The 16410-nt window shown below is 36.0% G+C and overlaps 1 protein-coding gene across 2 annotated transcripts in view; it reads left to right on the top strand.

Annotated features, from left to right (window-relative positions):
• Positions 1-16410, top strand: part of LOC150096324 (protein spitz-like) — a 190567-nt gene that overhangs the window by 148332 nt on the left and 25825 nt on the right. For both annotated transcript variants that reach the window (XM_090408832.1, XM_090408831.1), the window contains one exon: positions 3120-3227. In XM_090408832.1, coding sequence (XP_090264958.1) covers positions 3120-3227 — 108 coding nt within the window. The remainder of the gene's footprint in view (positions 1-3119; positions 3228-16410) is intronic.

The following is a 16410-nucleotide window of genomic DNA, read 5'->3' as shown; positions in this document are numbered from 1 at the left end:
TAGATGCACAGAAGTATATGTATTTTACTACGTATATATACTGCTTATTTGAATTGTTTGCACGCAGTAATTGAAGCAAGTAATCACACGCACTGGCCCAGTTGGCAGAGCCGAAAGTGTCTCGATCAAAAGACTACATATACCGTATTTTCCGGTGTATAAGACGCACTTTTTTTACCTTAAAAATTCATCTTAAAAATGGGGTGCGTCTTATATAATGAAGGTAAAGATTGTTTCCTCTTTTCAAAGTCATACGCACTCCCTTTTATGTTCCAAGATCTTTGTAGGCGGTTAATGGTGCAATCAAATTGATGCGTGACCTTCACGTGACGTCTAGCGCGTCATTGGCTAAGAACGGGGAGTCCCTATTCAAGTTTCATAATATCTTATCCGAGCAATCAGTTACCGATGTTTATCAGTATTGAGTTGACGTGTTGAGATATTTTGTGTTCAGTTTGATATTTCCTCGTAGATTTTAGTGATGGAAAAAAACAGGCGACATTCATATACTTCAAGTTACAAATTGCAGGTTGTAAAATATGCGGAAGAACACGGGAATAGGGAAGCTGAAAGGCATTTTGGACTTCCGCCTACAGAAAAAGTTTTCTTTTAGTTTTTTCCAGAAAATTGTATTAAATTTCTTGGGTGCGTCTTATACGCCGGAAAATACGGTAGTTTGCATCTCGCCTTGTGTCAGTTGTGTGTGTGAAAGCATTGAAGCGGTAGATATTTTTTTAGTCGCCCGATGGGAAGTCACCTCCCTCGCTTCTTCCTGGAGACTTGAAATGGTCTTAATAAGTTTCGTGCTTTGTATCTAGAGTAGAGTTTCTGGATTATCAATCCTCCTCACGGTTTGAGACACGCTATATCATTACAAACCTTTCGTGGATGGGAATGACAATAACACACACGCGCGCACACTTTTATGAATAATCAGAAAGACAGTTTAAGTTCCATGAACAGAACTCAGTCAGAGATTTAATGGCAGTTCACGAGTTGGCTTCTGAAAACTGCACTGCAGCATTTTCAACTGACGAATACAGCAAAAAGAAAGCATTTCAAAATCCTTCAGTTTTCAGACGCTACTCTCTGAACTGTTGGTTTGGAAGTGAGTGAAGATTAGCTTTTGCGTGGATGGTACAGGGCAAGTGAAATGCGTTGTCAGAAGAGATGGAAATTGCAAATACTGAGTTTTGGATACGATACGGCACACTGTAGTATTGTGAACCTCCCACGATGAGTCTTCACCTCCATGAAGGACTGGTGATTATTATTATAATAATTTAGGCAGTTTATATAACAGGCTTAAATTACGCTGACTATCGGATGACTTCCCTCTACTTTCAACTAAACAGGTTTCAGGCTAAACAGCGAGACGAACACAAACAAGATACATACATGATTATGATAATATTTAGCTGCTAGGTGAAGACCTCTTCCGTAGCAGGAGGGTTGGTCTACTTCTCCATGGTGATCCATTCCATAATGGGAGAGTATATATATATATATATATATATTCATCCTGTTTTGACTGACTGAAACCGAGAAAATAGATAAGTTAATTTAATGGAGCACACAATATATTTCGTCAAAAATGACTTCTTCAGGTATGGTAATAACACTTAAAGCAAATTAAAAAACATAAAAAAACCATAAAAACACTGTGCTATTATAACAGACTTGTGAACTGAAGTTAATTGATTATATATATATATTTGTATGAATGATGCATTGGGGTAAAAGACAATCACAAAGCATCCATGCGTGTGGTAGAATTCGCCACCTTTGGTTGGAGAGCGGGTACACTATCCACTCGGCCAATTAGACTGGTAGTTGTTGCGAAATATATGTAAAATAACCGGCAGAATTGATAAAAATTTGCACTTTTCCTGGAGATAATGTACAATTACTGGTAATTATTCATAATAATTGATTTAACACTATTACTATAACGTATATTTATGTTCTAGGACCCTGTATAGAAGGTGATAGCAAACATTGTACGTTTCATTTCTTCACAACAGTTTTTAAGAATCTTTGGATCGTTCTTTGCATATATATAGGTTCTTCTTTTTTATGCATGAAATATGTTTGATTTCGTTAAACAAAAAACAATCTACTAATGTAAAGACAATAAGTGATATTTGGGATGTTGGTTCAATGTATAATTCATTTCAAATACTACAGTTTTTCTGTCGTGGCGCAATCGAAACATCAAATCGAATTAACGACAGTATAAATTTATAACATAAAGGACTAATGAATGAATTAAGTTCTGCTACTGCCTCACGCCATCTGGTATCTGTAATTGTAGGCAAATTGCATGTTTAGATTGTCATTCAACCATCGATAGTAAGCCTAGCGAAAAATGCGTGGCTGCCAGTCCTCGTCCGCGTTGGTAATTATAGCTTGATCGCTGCCATGAAGTATTACTTTCTGACCTAACTACAAAGCATATTGCTCCTAGAGTGAAGGGGAGGGAAATAAAGGAGAGTTCTTCCCACTCCGCACTTATGTACACATGCGCATCGGGTGACTGTCATACCATGATGCAGTGATATATATTATCTTGAACGTAAGGAGTTATTGGTTATTCTAGTTAATTAAATGCTCCTGTTTTGATGAGTCATCAGAAAGGTATTTCTTTATAGAGGGATGGTCGTCTGAATTTGATATGAGTTTACCTTTATTTTTTTTTTATTATAAATAAAATTTCACATAAAGTTTGCTACATTAAAGATATTTTGATTCGAGATAAGTTACTTTATTGTAAATTCTGATATCGCACATTATTATCATTATATATTGTAAATATTATGATTATAACATTAATCACTGCTACTGTTGTACTATACTGCATCTCCATGGAGTCTAGTGCTAATTATTGTGCCACGCATCTCCATGGAGTCTAGTGCTAATTATTGTGCCACGCATCTCTTTTTTACATTGTGCGTAAATGTTTCAAATATACCAAGAACGGTTTCATTTTTAATATGTCATTATGTCCGGTAACGCCAAATGCTGTTCAAGATCATAATTTCTGATTATTTATTTTCAGTTTGTATGAAATATTTCATCTTCTAGTTTAGAATATTTCGAATATATTTGTCTTTTTCTAGGCCAACGGTGGCTGCAAGGATTAGCATTTCGCTTCTCCCTGAAGCCTGCAATGCATCATCCTACATTATTACTGGTGCTATGTGTCTCTGTTGTCTTCAGGATAACAGGTAAGAATAGATAACAAATTAGGTTACTTATTTTGTATGTGTGCGCTTTTTAAAAAATTATTATTCAATCCAGAAATATATATATTTCCCATTAAAAATAACGTAAATAAACATACGTTGGCAACGTATTGTTCAAAAATTAATCGATATTTGTTCATCTTTTCGTATTTCTCTGCACAATAAAATATTTGCTTATTTGACTAAGACAATGTAACGTTGTACTCTTATGTTTTCAGAGCTTTAGCTCTGGAAAAAAAAAAAAAGTACATCGTCACAGAGCGAAGATGAGCTAGTCCCTCTCATAAGGAAATAGCGAGATTTTTCTTACCGAAAGTCAGCTTCCAACCCCCCCCCCCCCCCGCAAAATAGGAAAATTCTATCATCCACGAAAGGTTATTTGTATTTTTAATTTTTTTTATGCATAGTTCGGAAACAGTGCTCTAGAGACCAAACAGGGAACTTTTTTTCAGACCACTTCAGGCTTCCAATAAGCGGGTCGGTGGTCCTACACCGGGCGATGAAATTCATCTCCCATCTACAGACAATCACAAACATCCATGCCCACTGTGGGATTCGAAGCCGCAGCCTGTTGGTCGGAGAATAGGTACGCTAACCGCTCGGCCAACCAAGACTGCCCGAATTCTTAGTTAAAAGTTTCAAGAATGCTGCTGCGAAAGATCTTCGTATTCCTGCTCAGCTGCCACGATGTAGCCATGAAATCGAATACGCAGTTTAGATTTAATCGCTAACAGAGTAGTTTTGAAAACCCTGCTGTTATGAGGTGCTATTCATTATTTGGACCAATGCCGAACGAAAGTCTTATAAAATTCTATACAGATCAGTCAAGTCGAATTTCTTGGAAGCAAGCTACAGTTGCTTGCTTCCAACAACAGTTAACTGCACAATATAATTGTATTGTTTATTGTACATTTCGCTAATAAAATTAGGATTTTAAAACAGCGTAGTGAATAATAAATGAGTGTGTGTTATATGAAATTTCTATTTACTTAATCCATATGGTAATTAATATATATTGATTATAAACTGAACCAGCAAAAATCAGTACAACATGTAAATTCCACATTTAGCATTTAAGATTATAAAATATTATTAAACGTTATTATAATTTTTGGAATTTTAAATATATTAAGTCTGAAGCAACTCAGTAATTTGTCTGCAGAGACATTGCATGTATATTTATATCCGGTATAACTTCCTAAAATTGTTTAGAGTTTATACTATATATATGTTTAAGTGCCTCTGCTAAATAAAATGCATATTGTAATATCTACACACACCTGAGAAATGGAATTTAAGCCAAACGTTTAAAATGAGAGATTTTGACAGAAAAACTATCAGAAATTATGTTGATTCTTCCGTTTTCGTTTCTAGCCATGACGTGTCATTCCATCCTTTGCATGCAGCTCCATTAATTTCCCCCCTTTTTCCACAATTCCGCAAGCTTCGCCAGAAACAAGAGATGCCATATGGAGTGACAGGAAACGACCCTAAGAGAGCAGTCTCTGAGTCTGTCTTCTACAAATACCTACTTTTCTCCGCCTTAATTACTGAAATGTCTGTGTCAACTACGTGGCTGTGCAAGTCTCATTCACGTATCCATAGTAACCAGAATTAGGAGGTGAATTCTGTAAGCATTACACAGCTGTCCCCTAAAGCGAGCAAACGTATACACAGTTTGTGGGGAACTGTAACTAGCAAGCACCGTTTGTGTATGCAGGTAGAGGAAAAGAATTCTTTTAGAAGTGTCACATGGTTGAATACGCTTAGCCAGAAAGGTGCGAGTTACTACACACGCACACTTTAAATATTTCATATTTTTTTAAAATTTAATTTAATTTTTTATAATCTGGAAACCCTGCTCTAGAGACCAAACATTGAACTTTGTTTCAAGCTACTTCAGGCCTTTATTAAGCGGGATGGGAATCTCACACCGGGCGATAAAATTCATCTTCGCCTAAGGACAATCACATATATCCATTTCCTTCTCAGGATTGAAACTTGCTGCTTAATTACGCAGTATAATTCTGATTACAAAATAAGCTTCAATTAAAAAATATTTTAAATTTTAAATATTAATTAAAAAATATTGTATCAGCTGCTTTTTCAAAAAAAAGTAAATTAGGGATATCACTAATTCACTTCTTCTAAATGCATAAATGGAACTAATCTAAATTCGCTTGTAGCCATCCTTTAAAACCGTCCTCAATAATATTGTTATTATAAATATGCATATATTTAGTTTATCATCGCTATACGATCGATTTTATGGTATTCTCTAATTTTACCACAGTAGAAATTTTCTTTTCATTCATGAGAGAAGTTCATTCAGAATATGAATAACTTCCGTACAACATGTACTTGCTATTTTTAGACCCAAGAAAACCCCCTCCACTGCTTCTCTAAATGACTTGTCTTGGCTTCAATTTGCAAGCGAGAAGGCATAAAACAGTTGCACACGATATAATATACTACCATATGAAAAGCAACTAAGAATAGAATCCTTTCGCGGCATTCCTGGAACATTTAGTATAATGAGAAATTAGCTTAATTTCGACGAAATTTGTTTAGGACACGTGCGATTATGCACAGAAATTGTTATGAATTTGAATGATTGTACTGTGGGACCATTCGTTTTTTTTTTTTTTTTTTTTTTTTTTTTTTTTTTTTTTTACCGTCTGTGTGATTCATGATTGTTTTTATATTACATGAGTAAAGCATTTTGATTAATTTGTATTTAAATAGTAATTTTCATGATATTTCATTCAGTTCTAAAAAATCTTATGGAGTGATTATTGCTTCCAGGACGATAAAAAATGGATACAACCCAGATAAACTATTTCTCCCCTTTCCGTTCATCGAAAAAAAAGTTTCTCCTTAATTTATCTACGCCAAACACGATCTCAAAGGTTATTGACACTTTAAAAAGTTTTGGCACCGCTTTAATCGCAAGTGAAAGAAGGTTTAGCAATGATATTTATTTGCCAACCTGTCTGTATTAGCTAATACAGTTGGTTCTGATTTACAAGACGCACTTCTTCAGCAATATATTGTTGCATGCTCAAATTCTCTTGAATGATGTACAGATTTATGCACCCCATTTTATGCCTTTTAAACCGTTCGTTTAAACTGGCTGTCAATTTTCATCATGCACGGAAGTGCGTGATGAAAATTGTATTTTCGGTTAATTAACACGAAAATTATATTTTCGGTTAGGCCTAAAATATAGTGTGGGATAATAAGTGTGTCATAACATCAGGTGCAGAATTATCACCGAGTCCAAGAATGAAGGAGCATGTTTAATTGTTTGCAGTATTAAGTTTCCTTCTCTCCCCCCCCCTTTTTTTTTTTTTTTTTTTGTTTACGTGGTATCTTGCTTAAATATACTGTCAGCTGCCGAAGTGGGCGAAGGAGGGTGACTTCTGGGACTACCAGAAAGTTTACCACCGGTAATCATTTCTTAACCACAATTTGTAGATTTTAACAACGTGATATGAATGTTTCTCCTTATATATTTTAGCTCTATAGCGAGCAGCATATTGTCCGATCAGCCCATGTTTGTTCTGCTGGAGAGTAATTTTGATTCCGTGCTTTTAGCATTGGTTTTGGATACCTGCTTATTGTAAGCTGATTTTCTAGATATATCTTACAAATAATACGCCATTTGGTGACCTTATGACCCAAGCATTCTGAAATATTCTGATCATGGGAATATTAGAAATATCCAAGCTAACACGAATATGCTGCGTTGTTGACTGTTTAGGTGGGCCAAGCTGTGGAGGTTAGATCCCGAACGTGTCATTCACATACTACAGCTACACCGAGATTTTTCAGAGGAGAATGTACTCCTCTGAATAGAGGAGCTTGTACAGGCTTTAGAAGTTACAGCTCTAACTTTTCGAGCCTGTCTGGAAGTTAACTGCGTAGGGTCTGTTAATGAATGATAATAGTATCATTCCTATTAATGCGAATTAAGGCGTTGGACCAGCTGTCAGTTTTGCATTTAAGAGATGGATAGTTTCATTGAAGAATATATAAGTTAGACAACCTAAAAATTATCGAGAGATCTGAACCCCTTTGATGTTGAGCTTTCTAATATTATTTTAAAGTGCACAGAATTATTGACATCAAGTGTCATAGTTTTAAGACTGTATGTTATATTAATAGTTAAGCTAGGCGTTTCAATATCTTTCTTATACTACTGTTACCAAACATCTTCCTTTCTGAGAGATGTATTGGAAGTAAGCAGGTCATAAATGCTGGATGGATGCGAGTGTTACCTTGTATATCTGACCCACACACGAAAGATGAAGGAGGCTGTTCCAAAGAACAGGGCTAGATGGAATAAAAGAGAAAAAGAAGGAAGTTGGTTGGTTGACTGAGTAAGTTTGGAGCTGGAACTCTAAACGGATGCTGATCAGCAACTGATCTTCGAAGAAACTGAGGAAGGACAGTTCAGCGCATTGTCAACGAAAGTATCTGACAAGGCCGAACCTGAACGTCTGTAAGAGAGGGACAATCAGTTAACTGGTTGCCTTCTTCTGGATAGCAGCAAGCAATCTTATATAAGATTTGGATGCTCCACCCCAAATGTGGGATCAGTATGTCATAGCTGAGCGGATTTAGGATATATGCATTGTTAGCAGTTGTAGAGGTGAATAGTAGTTCCTTGAGCAGAAAAGTACAGAGTCTTTTGGCGGCTCCTAAAGCTATGGCTGAGATGTGGTTTCTCCAAGAAAGGCTGGAGGTTAGGTCAGCCCAAGAAGGGTGATCTGATCATGTTTGGATATCTGGATTTATCGAAAGTCGAGGGAAATGACACGAGATTTTTCTTGCGAGAATTAGACAGGATCAAGTTTTTGTAGCATTGAGGCATACAAGGTTGTCTTCGCTCTACTGAAGTATAGCAATGGAATCGAAGTTTAGGGTGTTGGATATGGTTGATATTGAGGCTGCTAATAATTGGGCACTACGGGTTTATCAAGTGAAAAAGAGGAATGGAGTGCACTGTCATTAGTAAGACTATAGTTAGGATTTGAAGTTAGTGAGAAGATGTTTATGCTGAGGAGAATGTACAAAGCCTTTGGGTATTCCTGCATTGGTGGGGAAATCTGAGGAGAGGACACCATCTACCGTAAGCAAACCAGAGAGGAAGCTGGTAACCAATTTAAATGATAAAAAACAGACCAATATAATATGCTTTTGAAATGTTATAATGTTGAAATAATAATAATGCGCCATTGGATATCATACCAAAGTACATGACTTTACCTTTGCTGACTTTGAAGTGGTAGCCATTTTCCCATGCCCACAATTCCAGCCTGTTCACATCATCTTGCAAGGCTGCATTTATTCTAGAATCTCCTCGAGTGCTTCGAACTGTGGTGATATGAAGTTACTTTTTTTTTTTTTTTTTAATGGGACAGCCATGCTAATCAGATTAGACATCTAATACTATGCATGTAACTCACTAATGAAATCACAGGTTGTTCTGTTAATTTGCATCAGGAAATCTAGATGTGAGATAATTTTTTTTTTTTTTTTATCATTACGTCGCAGTTTTGCTACTACCGTTCATAAAAATATATATAAATCGGAGTGTTTTTTTTTTTTTTTTTTTTTTTTTTTTTTTTTTTTTTTTTTTATAACTCTTGCAGTTCACCAGTATTTTCAGCCTAAGCAATACGAACTCCAAGATAGGGGGTACAAAAAAAAAAAACAAAAACAGCCTCATTGCCATTTTCGTAGTGGGATTCATTGGGCCGGCTAGGATTTTAACTATTAATCCCAGTGATTCAGTAGTGCGGTCTAGTATAATAGTTGAAAATTAATTAGTATGGATGTTTCTGAATGTTCTTTAGGTGGTAATTTAATTTCACCATCTGTGTGAGATCACTACCCTGCTTATTGGAAGCCTGAAGTGATTTGGTAAAGTTCCATGTTTGTCTCTATGGCAGTGTTTCCGGATTATCTAACCTTTATTCATTATAGTCTAGGTTTAAACCCTTGTATGGGTGGAGTTTGCATAGGGAAAAAAATGCAAGGAAAAACATTCATTCTGCAGCTTTATACCTTCCCCGTTGGTCGATGTGACAAGGTCGTCGTGTTAATGCCCGGATGGCCTTGAAGCATTATTATTGGGCATCTGAAGTGGCTTGGAAAGTTCAAAGTCCATACTAAAATGCTCTGAGTTTCCAGCCTTTCTCGAGTGAGATGATTATTAAAAATAAATAAATAAATAAACTTAAATGCACAACTAGAGGAAAATATTTCCAATAACACAATAAATACCAGTTGGCATGTATATTTAAAAACTTAATTACCAACAAATAATCCGGAGAAGCATTATCAAGAAGGCACAAAGGGAACGACTACCTTGCTTTTATTATAGTACCTTTATTATTATTATTCTGTCAGATCTGACTGTGTTGTAGATGCGATAAATACTATATTAATTTGGAAGAAAAGTACTGAATGGTAACAAGTAATAACGTGAGAGAACACATATCGGAAAATAATGTTTTGCTTTAACTTATTACGTTAGCAGCATGACGTTTTATAAGCATTTTTTCTGATATATCGGAAGTTATTTTTCATTACATTTTATTTCCATGATAATTCCGCTTGATTAAACATACGTGGCACATTCAGTTTATTACTGTGATGCTCCGCGCACTCACACAGAGAGTATGACGATGTTTAGACATTTTTATCCAGGAACGGTTTGGGATGGGGGGGGGGGGGCTTTCTGTCCCCGCGTGACAACTTAATGGGACAGCCAAACCGAAACCAGAATCAAAATGATGTGCTATTAAAACAAAGTCGAACAAAACCAGAAATAAATACAGTTGGCCCTTGAACAACGCTGGTTTGAACTGCGCGGAAAAACTTGTAAACAGACTACGTCAACTTACGGTTTCGATAAATACAGTTCAGTAATGTACATGTATTTTCACTTCCTTATGATTTTCTTTAATAACATTTTCTTTTCTCTAGCTTACTTTATTGTAAGAATATAGTATATAATACACGCATACCATACAAAATATGTGTTAATCGACTATTTATGTTATCAGTAAGGCTTCCGGTGAACAGTAGGCTATTAGTAGTTAAATTTTGGGGGAGTCAAAAGCTATACGCGGATTTTCGAACAACGCGGGGAGGGGGAGTCGGTGCCCCAAACCCTCGCGTTATTCGAGCGTTAACTGTATGTGTAAAATGACATTTAATTGATTCACATTGTAAGAAGACGAACTTTATGACTGTTTCTTTCAGGCTTCGGTCACCCAATGCAGCCGAAGCGTTTATATATGTTAAATGAACTATAATTAAATAATAGATTCATTCGCCGAGCTGAAAGCTGTATAGAAATCGTGCGCGAAGGTGTTGAAAGATTAGTTAATAAGATAAATTTGCATAATATTTTCTTTTATTTTGTTCATTTGAAAAAATAAGTAAATCAAATTGAACGGTGATGTATACATTGCAGCACACTTGCTTAAAATAAATTTGTTTTGAGGATACCGCGGATGACATCTTTTGATTTTCCGTCGATAAGTATCGATATCAGTCGATTAAATTTAGTGAAATTTACGGTTTGCTAGCAGTCGAAAAGAATGAGAAAAATGAGTGGGTGAACTCTCGGACCGCATTCATACTTTAAATGGAAACCTAACCTACAAAATACAAATCCCAAGGTACAGTATTACTAACCTGGGTGGGCTAAAAGTTAGATAATACAGTAACCCTTATTCCGGAGACCGGACATTGAACTTTCTTTCAATTTACACCAGGATTCTGTAAGCAGATAGTGTTCTCATAAAATTCATCTTCGACCTAAAAACCTTCACATACAAATGCCATTGGGATTCGACCCCAGTTTTGTATTTTGAGCATGGGCACATGATTTGCGAATCCACTTTTCAGAATGGTGGACTATAATTATAATTAAATAATGTATAATCTTTATGACAGTAATCATTAAGTGGGGAAAAGGAAGATGGAATTTAAATACTTGGTGGTCCCGTCTTTTCTGACCTTACATCTTTTCCAATATTTGTCTACCTCTCACTTCCCATACATCCTTTGGACAAAATACTTAGTGAATGTGATTCACTTTACGTATTTTGTTAATCTGTCTCTCTTCTCTCTCACATGGAATGTGTGTATGTTTATAGTGCATTCCTTCTACTCACATTAGGACTGTTGTTTAGGTTCTGTTCAAATCATGGTACTCATTTGAATACTAAACTGTGCAAATGCACGTTTTTTAACTTTTGACAGATATTTGGAATCATTTTCCAACTGGATTTCCAGTCTATCTTCTATGGATTGTTATGACTTAAAAATTCATTAACTTATACATCAACTCAACCAATCTGAGAACTGTAGATTATAAATTGTGAATGTACCATTAAATACAGCTATAGTTTTTACTAAACGAAACAGAATATTACCTTTCCTATTAATTCAGAAATGACTATGTATTTATTTTTGCATTTATACAAATAAAACCTTGAGACAAGAAGGGTTCATATTAGTGTTTTAAAAGGAAAACTTGGAAACGTATACAAATTAACATTTCCCTAATTCACACACAAACAAAATGAATGATCAAAGCTGGCATGCAATTTCTGGAATAAGTGCGGTATTTTATTTATTTGTTTTAAACATATATATTTTTTTTATTTGGGAAAAAAGTGGATATCGTAGCAGCAGCTGTTCCCAAAATAGTTTGGATGCAGACGTTTCTTCCGCATTTCTCCCCACACTGACTATTCACCAATACTGTTTGCTTTGCCGTCTTCCCCCCCCCCCCCCCTTCCCGAACTGTTTCGACGGTGCTGCTGCCTTCTGCTATTTTTTAAGATCTTAACTGAACTTTGCTCATCGAATTTGTCCTTCTAGGTCACGGATCAGCAGGCCAAGATATGTCTGCACGGCTGAGGCAAGGGGCGGAGAATAGGCACGTGCTCGCACCTATGGCACACATTGTTCTGGTGGTTAGCATGTCAAAGATGGTGGCTGCCCAACAGATCGTGGCAGCTGCGTAGGGATCGTTGCAGACAGAGTAGGGGAAGACGTGTTGGAGGGAAGTCGTAGGTACCCCCAGGTGTGAACCGTTAGGTCAACACGTGTAGAACGAGGAGTCTGCTTAGAACTCAAGACATTCAGGTTATCGTTCTGTGTGAAGGAACTCGGTACTTCCTATAGTGATATAGAGTACGCCTTCCCCGCGCCTTTCCTCGCGTGCTTTTCTTTGTAGTCGCCAGTCTGTTTCTTGTATAAACGTTATTTTGGAGGTATAACTGCACTGAAAGGGAGTTTTAATTTTTTTTTTTTTTTTTCTAATGCATTTCCACCGGAAATTAGCATTTAACTGACATTGATTTTAAGGGCTCTCCTTTGCCTTAAATTGATTTTAAGGGCTCTCCTTTGTGTGTGTGCGCGCGCGCGCGCGAGCTGTTTGCAAAAGGAGTGGCCGTTTGCATATGTACTACGTAACACACTAACTGTCCCAAATTGCATGCACTTCAGACTGTTGTCTTAACAGCATAACTTAATATAGCGTTTACCTAACACAAACGAGTTGCAGTATGTCAGTGACTAAGTATGAAAGAGGTAAACTACACGAGAATTCGAAATTATTTGTTGCACACACACACCTGATATTGATTTACATGGTAGATTGGTTCTATAAAGAACCGTGTAAATGAAAATCGTGTAAGTCGAGACTAATATTTGTATAGAATATGAGGGGATTGCGTCCGTAACACTTAATTAAATATTTGCGTATTTTTAAAATAACCTTTATTTTTATGTATAGATACGCAAGGAAAATCTAAGGATAATGAAGCGCGCTATAAAACAGAAACAAATACTTTTATTTAAAACAATTTATAATTAAAGATACAGTACGGTATGTATAGCGATGTTTGAACAAATATCTCCTTATATTATTTTCAATGTACGTTAATGAAGTAGTACTTACATTAGCTAGTGCACCAGTTATATACTTATAATTAAATCCATATTGTATGGAATGTAATATTAAATTAATTTATACCATAAATTTAAATATTTTAAGATTAGATGTAGCATCACTGGTAAAGTTTTTTTTTTTTTTAAACAATGCTTTAGTGTAATTTGAAATCTTCTCACACATTATTTATAAATATAGGGGAGGGGAGAATAAGAAGTTTTTGAAATCATTAAATGGACGTATTAACTATGACTGAAACTCGGCATGTGAGAGAGATGAAAAAAGATTGGTCTGGACAATTTCTTTATTATGTGCTATTTCCCCTTTATTTCTTCTAATGTCGCTTTCTCCTGGTTTGACAAGTTTTTCTACTCCGCATTATGAAAGCACGGATATGTCTGAAATCTCAGAGACGAAAAGTCGCATGAATTACCAGTTGCTTTCTATCTTTCCTTGAGGTCCCTGCAGAAAGATGAACGAATATTACTACTAGTAGTACTACTCGGGTGGGGAGGGTAAGTGTGGGGGTGTTTCGGGAGCTCTGAGTAGTCACAACGTCTTTCGACAAACAGTGAATGGGCGCATAGCTCAAACAGACGGCCACCAGGTCAAGTTACGACCCCTCCGACCTTCTGCGTAGGAAGCGTCGTAATAACGCGACTGATCGTGACTGTGCTAAATTTAGAAGGGCAGGCCAGTAGCATGCAGCTGACGAATCCAAATGTACAACCTTATTGGTCCTAGTTATAAAAACAAGAACAAATGTTCCCGTGAAAAATTATAAGCTTTCCTAATCAGTATTGCTCAGTCAAGTAAACAGATGTAATTGTTAACGTGTTTTTATAATAATCCATTAAAACAATGTTTATTATGTTTAGTTTGTAGTGAGCATGTTGCTCTATTGGCCAAGTTGCAGATCGATTCTGATGCATTTTGTTACATTCTAAGAAACATAAGTAGAAAAATAAAGAGTGGCCTTTTTCCTGCAGCACAAAAGGGGGGGGGGGAGAAGAAGAAGAAAAATCGAAAATAAAACTAGCTGAAAATCTTTTAATAAAAGTACTCAAAACAGTGGCAACGATGAATCTTCTCATCATCTAATTCACAAGAAGTACTGCTGAAAAGAATAGTACTTCCTGTGAATTAGATGAATGGAAGTAATTTTTTTGTATGCGTTTCTATGACTTCATTATTGGTGTTTTCAATTAAAGAAAGGCTGATTTTAGTTTCCAGGGTGGCTGGATTTTAGACCTTAAAATCCAGCCTTTCCATCTTGATGTCACGAGTATTAACAACAATAAATTTTTTTTCCAGATATTCCCGTTGAAATTTCAAATACTTCGCTATTTGTCTCTTGCAGTAATATCCCGTGTTGTTATTCATTGACTTTATTTAATTAAATCGAAATTTAATGATAAACCCAGATCCTGATGAGAAAGAAGAATAACTTTTTCCTGCTACAAGTGAGGATGGAGGATTATTGTGTAATTGGGCCCCGTATTCCCATTGCCAAATTTCAGTTTCCACCGTTTAATTGAACTATGTCGAAAGCCTCTTTTCATGTTCTTTCTAGCCTTTTGTTTTGGTCTTATATATTCTCATTTGTTGATATTTATTGATAAACTGTTACGTTAACTGTTAAATAAATTTCAGATATGAATAGTAACGACTACACTTTTCATTTAAATTTGTCATCACCGTCATTAACCGACACAGTGCCGTAACGGGGCTTGCAGAACACCAGAAAATGCCACTGCTAGTGCAACGTTGTAAAGAAAAAAAGTGAAGGCAATTCCCCCCCCCCCCCCAGCCTGATGTCACGTTAATTGAGCAGTTATGTATGTGTTTAGAAAGAAGTCAATGTGCCAATTTCTGACATACTCTCAGGGAATTATTGCCATTTGCAGTGATTGAACTACATGGCCAGTAGGTGAAATGATGAGCAACTGCCTCAGAGCGTCTTTCAGTAGAAATTCCTTTGCCCGAAGTCCTCTGGGACACGCGGATGTTTCAAAATAGGCAAATTGGTCACATAATATACACAAATGACAGTCTGTTGTCCTCATAACTTTAGTTGTTTCAGCCCTATGCCTAGTCAAACCACATAAATGTTCGCCTGAGGCGATATTCATTTAAGGCTGTCTGAATATATTCATTCGACTCTACTGAATAAACGCAATAACTGTCGTTTTCGCCACCACAAGGTTAAGGTTGATTGCCTGTATTTCGTCAAAACGACTGTTTTGCCAACTATATTTCTGTGTGTGCTGATCTCTGTGCGTAGGCGTGTGGATATTACATATTCATTATTAATTATATGAAGAGCCAAAGGCTTCAATTCGGCGACCTAAACTTATTTAAGTTAAAGGATATTACATTCCATATTGTTTCTTAGCCGAATAAGAAACTCAAAGAGTTTCATGCCGAATATAGTAAATATATAAAGTTCGGCGAGTCCAAGCGTAAGCAAATACCTGGATAGTGTTACAACTGACCCTCTAGGGAGTGCAACACTGAGGCAACTCATGGTAAGGGTGGAGCAAGATCCAATCACTTCTTGATATGGAACATCGGCTATGAAACAATATGGGATGTAATATCCTTTAACTTAAACATATTCATTATATTTATAGTATGCTCGTATTTTTAAGATGCATTTTGTGAAGCGAAAACAAATTGTAAGAAGGGTGGGAAAAAACAAACAAACGAAAGTCTAAAATGCCTTTAATTTTTTTGATGGGATTTAAACCCAAGCCATTGGGGGCCGTAGGTTTTATTGAGGGGGCCCGTGAAATAATGAAAACAAATTTAAAATCTTTTAAGACTAAGTAGATTATTTTTATCTTAAAAGAAACGTATTTAATTTTTATTATTTCTTTTTTGTTGTTTTTTTATATTTTAATGGAAAAAAATCACGCATTGGTGCGGTTTCTCAAATTTTACTTCCTGCGTATTTCGGCGCTTAATGAATATTAGTAAATATCTGCTTATTCATATAAGTTTCATTTCAAAGCAGAAATCTAAGAATTGCAGTTTCAAATATTTCACCTGATATTGGTGTAGCAGTATTGAAACACATCCATCACATTAAATTGTTATTAGACTTCTTTTATGTTTTTAATTCTTTCTTTATTACTAATCGTTTTACGTTTCATGTGCTTGTACTGCAAATGTACAATAACA

Source organism: Typopeltis vanoorti, chromosome 19, assembly GCF_054136105.1.
Source record: "Typopeltis vanoorti isolate ZY-2024b chromosome 19, IOZ_Tvanoo_1.0, whole genome shotgun sequence".
Taxonomy (NCBI): Eukaryota; Metazoa; Arthropoda; class Arachnida; order Uropygi; family Thelyphonidae; genus Typopeltis; species Typopeltis vanoorti.
This window is presented reverse-complemented; position numbering and strand designations above follow the sequence as displayed.